This window comes from Parasteatoda tepidariorum, chromosome X2 (genome assembly GCF_043381705.1).
Source record: "Parasteatoda tepidariorum isolate YZ-2023 chromosome X2, CAS_Ptep_4.0, whole genome shotgun sequence".
In the NCBI taxonomy this organism is placed as follows: Eukaryota; Metazoa; Arthropoda; class Arachnida; order Araneae; family Theridiidae; genus Parasteatoda; species Parasteatoda tepidariorum.
In genome coordinates, this window is record NC_092215.1 from 46,923,932 (window position 1) to 46,936,557 (window position 12,626).

General features: G+C 28.8%; 1 protein-coding gene across 2 annotated transcripts in view; it reads right to left on the reverse strand.

Moving 5' to 3' along the window:
* Positions 1–12,510, reverse strand: part of LOC107438122 (nuclear factor related to kappa-B-binding protein) — a 90,212-nt gene extending 77,702 nt beyond the window's left edge. Inside the window, exons 1-2 of one of the 2 annotated variants that reach the window (XM_043041956.2) lie at positions 11,887–12,510; positions 6,492–6,669 (exon numbers count right to left, since the gene is read on the reverse strand). In XM_043041956.2, the coding sequence (XP_042897890.1) occupies positions 6,492–6,626 (135 nt within the window). In that variant the 5' untranslated portion in view covers positions 6,627–6,669; positions 11,887–12,510. The remainder of the gene's footprint in view (positions 1–6,491; positions 6,670–11,886) is intronic. The other variant, XM_071188124.1, reaches the window with a different exon arrangement.
* Between the last annotated feature and the right edge of the window lie 116 nt (positions 12,511–12,626).

The window sequence follows — 12,626 nt, forward strand, 5'->3', positions numbered from 1 at the left end:
TAACTTCATGTCGTTGAATGACAATTTTTCAGTTCTTACTTATAGTTAATTTTTATATCTCTAATATTTTTAATAGCAATTATGACAAGCGAATTTTGAATTAGAGTAATCGATTTTTCATGTGTTTGATATGCGACAATTCCCCCGTAAATCTAAATCTTTTTTAACTATTTCTACTTGTTTTTTCTAATTCAATGACCAATAAAACGATGATTACGACATGCGCGTATTTTAATTTTAAAAAGTCACTTTTTGACCTGCTAAATTCGTAATGATTTAATCTTAAACCCCCATTGTTTAAGGATTGTTTCTTCGGCATCTATTCATCATTTCTCAATTATTTCTGCAGGACATTTTTTCAATTCTGATATTTCTTATACAATTTTATATGGCAAGCAAATTTTGTGTTTTAGTAAACACTTTTCTACACGTTCAATTTGCAACAACTTCACCTACATCAATTTCTAATCACTTTTTGGCATTTATTACAGCTACTTATTGTTAATTAAGCCATTTCTAAATTGTTTTTACAATCTAAATATTTTTAAAATGTCATTATATGCAACATTTTTAAAATTTGAGAATCACACTCATTTTAAAACCGGTATAAAGAATGTGCAAATTTAACTAAGGAATTATTTTTAAATTAAACTATTTCTCTTTGTAAATAAGATTTTTTTAATGAAAAATTAAGAGCTTTGTCTAATTAGAAATATTCAAAAGCTATGAAAATTTTCATTAAATACAATTCTCTTTTTTGTCATGTGTGCTCTTTTTAAGATTTGAAATGACTCCTGCCATAAGCATGGTAAATAATTACATATATAAGTATATATACTTATCAATTAAAATATATATACAATAATTTAAGATACAAAATTAGACACAAAAAAAAAACACTTTTGCAGAACACATATAAACCTTTTTTTTTAAAAAACTTTTTTTTTTTAAACCTTTTTAATTTTCACTTACTACTGTAACTTGGAAAATATAGTTTTTAGAGATTAGTCAAGAGAGTAATAAAAAAAATTTAACCTTTTAACATAAATATTGTTTTTTACATTCTTCACCAAATCTGCTGAATCATTTAAATAAATACAGTAGAGAACCAATTATCCGGGATGCTCGGGACCATCACTATCCCGGATATCTGAATTTCCCGGTATTCTGGATCGACCAAAAAGTGTCATTAATCGATGTTTTATCGAACCCGAAGTACAAGGAAAAAGTGCAATGCATAAAGTAAGTGAAAAAAGAAAGGTACTCCTAACTTTAAAAAGAAAAAAAAATGGTAGAAATATAACATTTAAAAGAATAAAAAAATTTGCAAGTTCAGACAAGAAAATCAAGTTTAAAAAATACAAAATTCTCATATTTATTTTTTAAAAATAATTAAAATTCCTAAATTAAATAATATAAACAAAACCAATGATTAAATAACGCAATATATTTCATACCCAATTATACGGGGAGAAACAATGAAATAAAAGGAAAACTTATTAATCTAAATAAAAACACTTGAAAATTATCGAACCGAAACGATAGTTAAAAAAGGCACTAGCATAAATATTAAAACCCGGAACAAGGCAAGATCAACGGAATTCTAAAAAAAAAATAAATAAATAAAAAAAAAACCTAATGATAAAATTTATGAATGAAAATAATTAATTTATTGAGTGAGAAATTTTTCGGGAAAAGAAAAAAAATCAAACGTAGTGGAATCAGAAAAACAAAACTGTAATCTGCTTCATAAAATAATCCTATGTTTAAATTAATAAACAATTCTCCTTTTATTTTATTTTTTTTTTGTTGATAAAAACAAGATTTTTAATTACAGCAGATGTGATTCCACACCAAGAAAAACTTGCAATTGATACCGCACTTCCAAAGAATGAGAATTTATTCAAAAGATAAAGATTTTATTTTTATTAGTCGATGTCAAATAAATATATTTTTCTCTTTTCTTTTTCTGTTCACTGATATGCTTGCAATGCATTTTCCCCACCCCCCTCGTAAATCAAGCAGAAAACGAAATCAGCATGCCACACCCTTGAGTTTGATTGACGGCCTAGAGGAAAAAATAAAACATTCCTCCCTTCCCTGCCTTCAAGGTCACGGAGGAAATGACGTTTCTCTGGGTAAACGGGGAAAAAACTTTTCCCCTTCCTTACATTTTCCTCTACTCAACTTCAAGGATGAGTCCAATTTCCACTTTTTTCGTTCTAGTTTAAAATGGCGGGAAAATCGAGCAAAATTTGTCCCGGTTATCTGGATACGGGATAAATGGTTCTCTACTGTAATTTAAAATGTGAAATTAGATCATTCACCTTTAAAATGCGGGTAATAGCCACACTCTGGAAAATATAAGCTCAAAAGTTTAGTCAGGAGAGCAGTCATAAAACCCAGCCTATTATAAGGTTAATTTTACTTTTTGTGTTTTTTCAGATCTATTTAAGCAAATCAAGAGAACTATTTAAGCGAATCAAACGATTTTTACAAAAAAAAGTATGAAACTCATATGTCAAAAAATAATTCATAGTAAAAATAAATTTAAATAGTAATTTAATTTACAGTATAAATAAATTTTAATAATTTTTTATTATTTTATTTAATAATTGAGAAATTTTCAAATCAACAAACAATTTTTACTCAACATACAGATACAAATTTTCACTCATATTCACCATGCAATATTAAAAGACAAAATCTAATAGTTTGATTATTTATATACACATATTAAAAAAAAAAAGGACAAATAATTTCTGATTGAGTTAATCAAACTTTAAAAAAGTCATATTTCTTTCATTTTTTGAAAACTATTCATGTTGTTTTTAGCTTTATTCACCTTATTTTCTTAAAATGTTGGAATTTATCAATGGAAATGATGTAACAATAAATATAAAAATTTCTATACTTACAATTATTAAATGAAATGAAATAACACAGAATAATTTAAAATTTTTAGTATATAAGTTTCATATTAAGCACAAAAATTATTTAATTTGATTGGGTTAAATATTTTAAGAGATATGACAAAATATGCAAAAAATAAGACTAATATTGATAAGTTTTAATTTTCAACTGCTTTTTTAATCCTCTCTTCCAAACTGCTACAACCCTCATATTTGGATGACTGGATATCTGAATCCAAGGGGGGAAATATATTTACCTGCTCACGTATATAAACTAAAAAGAAAAATGCAATACATATTACTTATTATCTAAAGTCAACCCCTCAAAACATTAAGATAGAATGTTGCAATGTAAAAACTCAATCACTAGTTCAATTGTTCTGTTTTTTATTTGAAAAATTTAAATATCGTAATTTCGAGGAGATATACCCCACAGCATTTATACATTCAGTGTTTTCACTACAGAGCGAGAACGCGAGAATCTAGCATATTTTCTTCCTTTCTCGCAATAACAAAATGATAAACGCGAGAAGTTCGCACACTCTATTAATCAATTTCAAAATGCGCGAGTTTTGGAAAAAATTTCGTCTTTTGCCATTTAGAATAAAATCCGTTTCATCTGTTCTTCCTTGACCTTTCATTATTTTGAACATTGGTCCTTGTTATCTAGCTTTCCTATTTACCAGTATTGTTCAGAACCGGCGCGAACAGCAGAACACCCCCCCTCACCGAACCATGGAACCCCATTCAGAGCACATTTCTCTGCAACCACGTGTTCACCGTAGGTAAGGTTTCTTCATGTAAGACGTTTACATTTTTTGTGCATGAATGTAAGATGAACAAATACCTTGTTCAGGCGACATCTTCTACTCCGTAGCGGAAAAATGAAAATGAAACAAATGTCAGTAGAAACGGTCAAAACGAAACAAATACGGATATTTTTCATCCAAATAAATATAATAGCTGTTGAAAAAGTAGATATAGAACATTTTCCATATGATGATGCAGCAAAAATATTCAATTAGAAGATGTTAAAAATGTATTATAATTAAAGAAATAATTTTTTTCCAAGTCTATGCGTGTTTTATTAATTTTTAGAAATCTCACTTAACTTTTTGAAATCTCACCCTGTTTTTGAGAAAGGGTGAGAAATTCGCTCCCATTTTTTTTTTCTGTAATGAAAACACTGAAATTGAAACATTAAATTTTGGAGTGTGTGGCGTATTTAGAAGGGTAGCCTAACCGGTGTTATTTTAATTTTTTTTTATTTTTATTACTTGAGCAAGAAAATTCTATTTTGTTGAATTGATTCTCCAAACTTTCATTATTACTTTTCATCTTTTGTTGCGATCTATTTTTATAATTTACGATCAATAATAATTTAAAGAATTAACAATGTAGGTGAAATACAGTTTGTGAGAATGTAACAATAGTGCAACAGATGTTCTCCTCTTCAACCAAAGAAGCTGTTGACAAATTTTCCTCCCACAATTACCCTGCAAAAAGTCTCTTACAAGGATCAAAGGAAGTACGATTCCCTCTCCTCCTTTCTTCTGCTGCAGGTGTGAAAAAAAAAGTGAAAGAAAAATATGCAAGTCATTCTCTAAAACGAATGAAGGGAAGAAATGCTTAAATGATCCATCTTGAATGTCAAGTTTCTCCCTACTTTCAGCTGAAGGTCATCTTTATTAATTTTACTTTCGGAGATATACAATTTTGCAATTTAGTGATGCTCAAGAAAAATGATGCAACATGATGAGCTCGTGGATAAAAGAGGAATGCATGAACTGATTTATTTATTCTATATTTAACATATATTTAAAAATTTTTTAGCTGTTTAATCATTTGATTTATAAGTGGGATATTATAAATTAACAGTAAAAGAAATAATGCATTTGTGATCATTTTATGCTTTAATTTTGCGCAAAACGAAATTATTTGCTTATTTTTACACTTATCTTTTAAAATTATTTTAAAGGTTCTTAACTGTTTATCCATTGATAGGTTAAAATTTGAGAAATTTAAAATTAAAAAAAAGAAATGGGATGCATTCGTGATTGTTTTGCATTGTACAATTTTGAGCAAAACAAGATTCATTTTTACTATATTTAATTAGTATAAATATATATATTTTTTTGGATTATTGTAAGGATATTTAGCTGTTTAATCATTTGATTATATAATATTTAGGTATTTCAAATCAAATTATGACAAAGGGACACGATGCAATCACAATTGTTCTATATGATAGAATTTTGTGCCTAGTAAGAATATTTTCATCAATTTATTGTATTTTAATTATATTTAGGTTCTTAACTATTTGGTTTACATAAAATTTGAGTATTTTTAAATGGTATTTATTAACGTAATGCATTTGCGATGCATTTGAATTGCGCATAATTGTACACGACGGCACAATTTTGCGTACATTTGAATAAGTTCTAAAGTTATCGAAATACTTAATTTCTGATTTTAAGTAATAACACATATATTAATTTATTGTATATTTTATAATTATTTTTATGATTTTTAAACATCCAATTATTTATTTTGTATAAAATTTGTTATTTGAAACATATGCACTAACTACATGATCGATCACGAAGTCGAATTTTGTGCGGCATATCCGATGATGTGGCCTTTCAGGTGAAAAACTTATCCCTTTCAGTCAAATTTGACGAGTGCTGCGTATATCCCGGGGCAGCGTATCTCTGTGAAATTATGGTATTAAAGCATTATTGATCAGACATTAACCAACTGTTTTCAGTCAAATTTTGAATTTTGTCATTTATAATCGAATGGTTTTATATGATGAATGAATTTAGGTACCTTTAAGAAAGCAATACAAAAAAAAAAATTTTTTTAAAAAATAAAGATTCACTCAAATAATTTTTTGTGAAAAATTATTTTTCAAAGAACAAGTCAAAGCAAAAGCTCTTTGATTTACCTTCACAATTCCAAGTATATGGTAAAATACACGAAAAGTAAAATTAACATTGTTGCTCTCCTCAATATTTGGGACATTATTTTGCAGATAAAGGCGTCATCATTATAGAATCTAGATTCATCATAAGAAAAGGTATATTTATTCAGAGAAAGTATTTTTCCCCCTTTGATTTGGTAGTTTAAATATGAAAATCGAAGAATTGAATTAAAAGTTATACAGGTTTCTTGTTTCTTACTTTGTGTACTGTACATTGACAGCAACTCTTTCTAGAACAGGCTTCAGCAGAAAAATCATATCAACTTTAAATTGGAACTATTCAACAGAAAAAATGAATGAATAATAATTATATAAATTAACCAATGGTATACATAACACTTTAGCAAATGCCATATGACTGTGTGGAAAACTGCTCCCTAAAGAAATTTAAATAGGAATCTTAATACCATTTGGCACTCCTCCAATGAACAAGAAAGTCCATCTAGTTTTTAAAGGATTTCACATGATTGAGAGGCCACTTATTTAATTTTAAAACCTTAAATCAGTAAATGCTCAACAAAATTAATTTAGAATTTAAGAAGTATGTAATAATATAAATAATAAGAGAATTCATATTTATAAAAAAGTACATCTACCTCATCACAGAAAAATTCCGGTAATTGTAAAACACTATCATTGAAGGAGCATGTTTCAAATATTTCGCCATTTTCGTCACTTTCACAAGACTCTCCGTTACTGAAAGAACTTTCAGAAAATGCATCACTTTCCATGGCAGCTCCAATACCACAACATATAGAAAGTAACCATAGACAGCTAAAAAAATATTGAATATTAATATGAAGAAAAAAAATTGAAGATAAACATACAGTACATAAGCAAATACATATCGTAAAATACCAAACAAGCCCCTAGGTTCAATTAAGCTCCCATCGACAGTTTCATAGTACAGTAGAGAACCAATTATCCGGGATGCTCGGGACCATCGCTATCCCGGATGTCTGAATTTCCTGGTTTTCTGGATCGACCAAAAAGTGTCATTAATCGATGTTTTATCGAACCCAAATTACAAGGAAAAAGTGTAACACATCTTTAAGTATGAGAAAAAAGAAAAGCTTGCTTTAATTTAAAAAGAAAAAAATACTAGAAAAATAACATTTAAAAGAATAAAAAAAATTTGAAAGTTCAGACAAGAAATACAAGTTTAAAAAATACAAGATTCTCCCATTTGTTCGTTTAAAATAATTAAAATTCCTAAATTAGCAAATACAGTGGAAAGTCGCGTATCCAGAATCGGCGGGACTTCCCGAAGTCCGGATATTAGATTTTTCCGTATAATAGGCCCTCAACGTAAACAACGCTTAAAATGATCTGAATCTAAGAAGCAAAAAATAAAAAAACTTTATTTTTCGGGCAATAATGTTTTAGTATTAGAATGGTATCTAATCTATGAAAAACAAAATATTAGAAAAAAAAATAATTATTGCTATTATAAAAATAAATATAGAAAACGAAAAAATTGCTAGTTACGAAAATATTAATTGCTCTTTCTGCCATTTTGAACTACAACGATTCAAGCAAGAAGGGGAAATTTCCGTCATTCATTAAAGTGGGTAGGTGGAGAAGAAAATTTATTTCCTCCTTACTTGTCATTCAAGTTAAGGGCGGGGCAGTGACAAATTCTTATCTTCATTGGCTATCAATCAAGCATAAAGGCGTGGCATGCTGATTGGGTTTTTATTTTTTCTTGTGTGACTAAAGGGGATTCCCCCTCCACTTCAACATTTTTCTGTGTTTACCCTTTTTCACAGCATTTCTTTCCCTATCTCCCCCCCCCCCTACTTTCCTTCGTTCCAGAGGAGGAGCGTCACTAACGGTACAGTCTTGGTAGATCTTCTGTTCCCCTTTAGGTTGATTTATGAGTTCAATGCATAAATCACTAAAAGCTAAGAAAGGAAAAAACCTGTCAAAAGATCTCTCTTTTTTTTGAGAGAGAGAGAGAGGAAGCTGAAGAAATGTTTGTTTATTTTGATTGTTAAAAAGTGTCCGGGAAATCGACCACTCCGGAAAAGGGACGTCCGGAAATGGGACGTTACACCGTATAAACAAAACCAACGATTAAAAAACAAAATATATTTCATACCTAATTATACAGAGGGGGGAAACGATAAAATAAAAGGAAAACTTATTAATCTAAATAAGAATAACACTTGAAAATTATCGAACTGAAATGATAGTTAAAAAAGGCACTAACATAAATATTAAAACCCGGAACAAGGCAAGATCAATAAGATCAAAGGAATTTTTTTTTAAAAAAAGACCTAATGATAAAATTAATGAATAAAAAGAATTAATTTATTAGGTATGAAAGTTACCGTGTGAGAGAATAGGAAAAAAAACTAAAACGTAGTAGAATCAAAAAAAAGAAAACTGCAATCTACTTCATAAAATAATCGTAGATAAATATATTTTTCGTTTTCATTTCTCTTTCATCATCTGTTCACTGAAATGCATGTGCAATGCATTCTCCCCACCCCCTCCTAAATCAAAGAGAAAACGAAATCAGCATGCCTCTCTTTTGAGTTTGATTGATGGCAGCTTATCAGAAAAACGATTTTTTCTGACCATCAGGAGAAAGTAAAACATTCATTCCTTCCACCAATTCTTCTCGCAATTTATAAGTCACACATCGTAATTTGTATTCACGGGGTCTAAAATTTGCACATCCATTAACATTAATGAGAATTAAAAATCATCCATCACAATTCGTATTCATGAGATTTAAAGTCACAAATTGTCATCTAAGAAAATCACACACTGGTACTCTTCTCGCAATTTAAAAATCATACACCGCGATTCATATTCACGAGATATAAAAACCACATATCACGGTCAATATTCGCGCATTTTAAAAATTATATGTTGTAAGCATTCTCACAATTTAAAAATCAGACATCTTGATTCGTATTCCCGCACATTAAAAACCTAGCATCGCGTTTATTATTCAAGCAATTTAAAAATCACACATAGCAATTTGTATTCAAGAGATTTAAAAATAACACATAAGTATTCATATTTATGTGATTTAAAAATCTGGAAAGAAAGACCACAATTTGGCCCTAATTTTAATGCTGCCCACAACAGCAGCTCATGTTGAAAGACTGTTTTCCAAAATGAGTTTAGCATGTTCAAAATTAAGGAGCAGCCTTTAAACAAAATCATTAGATTTTCATTTAATAGCCCAAAAAAGATATCACATGATCAAGTAGATAAAACTATCACAATACAGTACAGAACCCGTTATCTGGAAATCAGAAAACCGGAAAACCAAAAATCCGGAACGAAATTCAATAAATTTTTCAGACTTTTTTTTTTTTTTTTTAATTTTTTTTTTCCTCATGAGATTTTAGGATTTTTCTTTCTTTTTTGAAAGATGTTTACCTTACCATCAGCTTGGAAATAATCATTAGTGTCTTACTTCATAATTTTTTCTTCTTTTTAAGATTATTTCCAAAGATATTATTTTTTTTTTTAGTTGGATTTAACAATAAAAAAACGGCTTTTAGTAGCGATTCAGAAAACCAGAAAAATCAGTTATTCGGAATAGCGATGGTCCCGATCGTTCCGGATAATCGGTTCCCTACTGTATTTGAAAATTTTGCAATGTGTAGAATAACCATTAAGAAATTTTTTAAACCATTTTCTGCCTATGTAGACCATTGTATATCATTTATGATCATATGCCGGGAAATGATTCGTATATCATTAAATTTCAACTGTAAAAATGGAATTAAGATAAGTATCATAAACTAATGTAAATTTTAATTAATTGTTAATATATGTGTGTTAATTGTAAATAGTGTTATGTTAAAAAAAAGTATTGATCATAAAGAGTTGTAAACAAATATTTTGTTAGTTTCTAATTATTAAGGAAAATGGTTCGCTCAAAATAAAGTTTTCTTTCTTTCTTTTTCCTTCTTCTCTCAACCCCTGCCTCTTATAATTTATTTAAAATAAATGTTTTAAAGTTGAAGTATATTCCTTACTAAATGTTGAATCCTATTTTTGTATTATATAATGTGATAAAAAACACATGAATTCTGCCTTTTTTTTCTTCATTTCATTGGAATTTTTTTCTGATAAATTTATTCTGATAAATAGATTCTGTTTTATTTTCTAAGTAATCAGTTTTGCAGTTTCTAATTTTAAACAATTAGAAGTATTTAATTTTATGCCAACATATTACAAGGTTAACTGAAAAAAGAATTGTCTAAAACAATGATGTTTATATAACAATTACTACCTACAATTACTGTCAATATGTCAGTCGAAATACTTTGGCATACAGCCCTCGGTTGATCAATCTGCTGCGTATGTGGCCTTTCACTCAAAAAGGTTATGCACCGGTTATATATCAGAATTTGAAAAACCATAGGAAAACGGTTGAAAAATTATGGCCGAAACAAGATTTATTTCTGCTGAAAAATGATCAGAAAACCACATAAATTTACCAAAAAATCTGTGCAAATATACCCTTCTCTCTTTAATATGTTGGGGCACATATTCAGATTCATAGAGCACATGGAGCGATAATTTTTTATTCAAAGGGCAAACAGAGTGCCCAGCTCTGCAATCTCCACCTAGAATGAACCATGACTGTACATTTAAACATGATTTTAGCTTCTCCTGTGCCTTCACTCGGATCTCACTAAAATCAGGTGATTTTTTGAGCTGATACCAACACAAAAATTTATTCAGAAAGATAGATAAGAAACCTCACAGTACTGGTCTTTATTGTTTATGTACATAGATTGTTATAATAATTTTAATTAAAAGGAAACTTATAAATACTTAAAACAGAATGAAGATTTTTATAAAAAGTCACTGTGCTAAAAATCATGTCAAAACCGAGGAGAGATCCACTATATTTACTCCTCATAGCTTTTCTAAACAAGAAACTGATTCATTATGTGCTGTAACTTTTTTTTCAAGTTTTTTTTTTTTTTTTCCACCAACAGCATCGATAACTGTCAATAGGATTTTTGCTGCATTTGTTTTCATGCAGATAAATGTGATGTAAAGATTTGGAGAGTGAGTGAAAGGAAAGGTTTCGACAAAACACCTACCTTTTTTCTTTTTTTTTCAAACTTTAAGTTTGATTGAAAGAATAAATTTGCTTGGAATTCACTACACTGATTGTTTTTGTTTTTTTAATGTTACAGGATTGTCAAGCTATTTTGAGTAGTAATAAATTTACATATTAACTTTGAAGGCCTGGATGTTTTAATTTTTAAATGGTGCAAAAAATCTTAGTATGCTGGGTGCAAGACAATCATTTTTTGATAGAAATGTTTAGTTTTTACTAGAGCCTGAGAATGTTGATTTTGCCACATTATGCATTTGGAAATATATTTCCTAAATGTGAGGAGATTTAAAATGGCTGAGTAAGTCAATTTTAAAATTAAATGCATAGATTATTGTTGTGTATCTTCTAAAACGAAGATTAAAGATAGGTTAAATTAAAAGGTATCATGAAGTGAAATAGGATATATGTTTTATAAGGGAGTAAATTCATTGTGCTTATTATTGTATCTTTTTAATGAATATTCACCTTAAGCATTAAATATCTTTGTGTGTATACAGTCTTATATTTTTATGAAATTTGCAACAGAACAGTAACAAAACTGTTACATGGAGAATAGCATTTGATATAGATCTGAGGGCTTTTTTCATTAAAGAAATACATGTTTTCTGTTATTTAAAATGACTGTAACACAAGTGAACTTCAAATGGGGTTAGCGAGGGAAAAAAAAAATTATTGAGTGTATCCAGTTTCCTACATAAAATTGTTGAACAATTAAAATAACAAAACTGTATTTTATTATTTTACTCTTCTGTATTTATAAAATACAATCAATTTGCAATTCCACGTATATATTACCAAATTATGAACCAAAATCCCACATTTGAAAATATATATATTTCTGTTTTTAATAATTCCATACATATTTTTATTTATATATTACTACTTACTTTTAAATATAATTTGTCTTTTAAAATGCAGTTTTCCACTAAGTTCATTGAGTCAATATGCAACTGCTACAAGTTAGTAGAAAAATATGGACCATGAAATCACGGACATCACTCATGCCTATCTCAATATTTTTTATTCACACCTGTTCTAAACACGACGAATTTTTTAAAGAGTAAATGAAAAATAATAGCAACTTCAAAAAGATTCTTACTATTATAATACATTTAATTCATGTCCAAAATGATTTATTATTATTCTGGAAATGAAAACGAAAATTTCGTAATTTACGCTCGAAACTGCTGGTTACTAAAGGTTCGAACTTAAATGATTTTTTAGCTATAAAACTCCTAAAACCATTAGCACACATAACAATCACAACACTCGGCACATAATCGATGTTTTTCTCAAAATAGAAGCTGAACAGTTTAAACCTATATGGACTTATGACTTTTTACGAATGAAAATGATTTCAATACTTCGCAGAATCCATTTATGACCCTTTTAGAAATACTCAATGTAAACAAAAATTCCACCAATCAGCATCGCGTGAGGAAACTCCAAACGTTTCCGTATGTCTAATTTAGTTCCTTTCAACCATCTTCATCTTATAAAGTTTGCTTTCCAAGGGATGAATGGAAACATTTACCACGTGACCTTATAAATGTTTGCCATTAGCAACCCTACGGATGATGTTTTCAATGTAAATGTACAGTCCGCAAAAAAGAAACGAATCACCCTG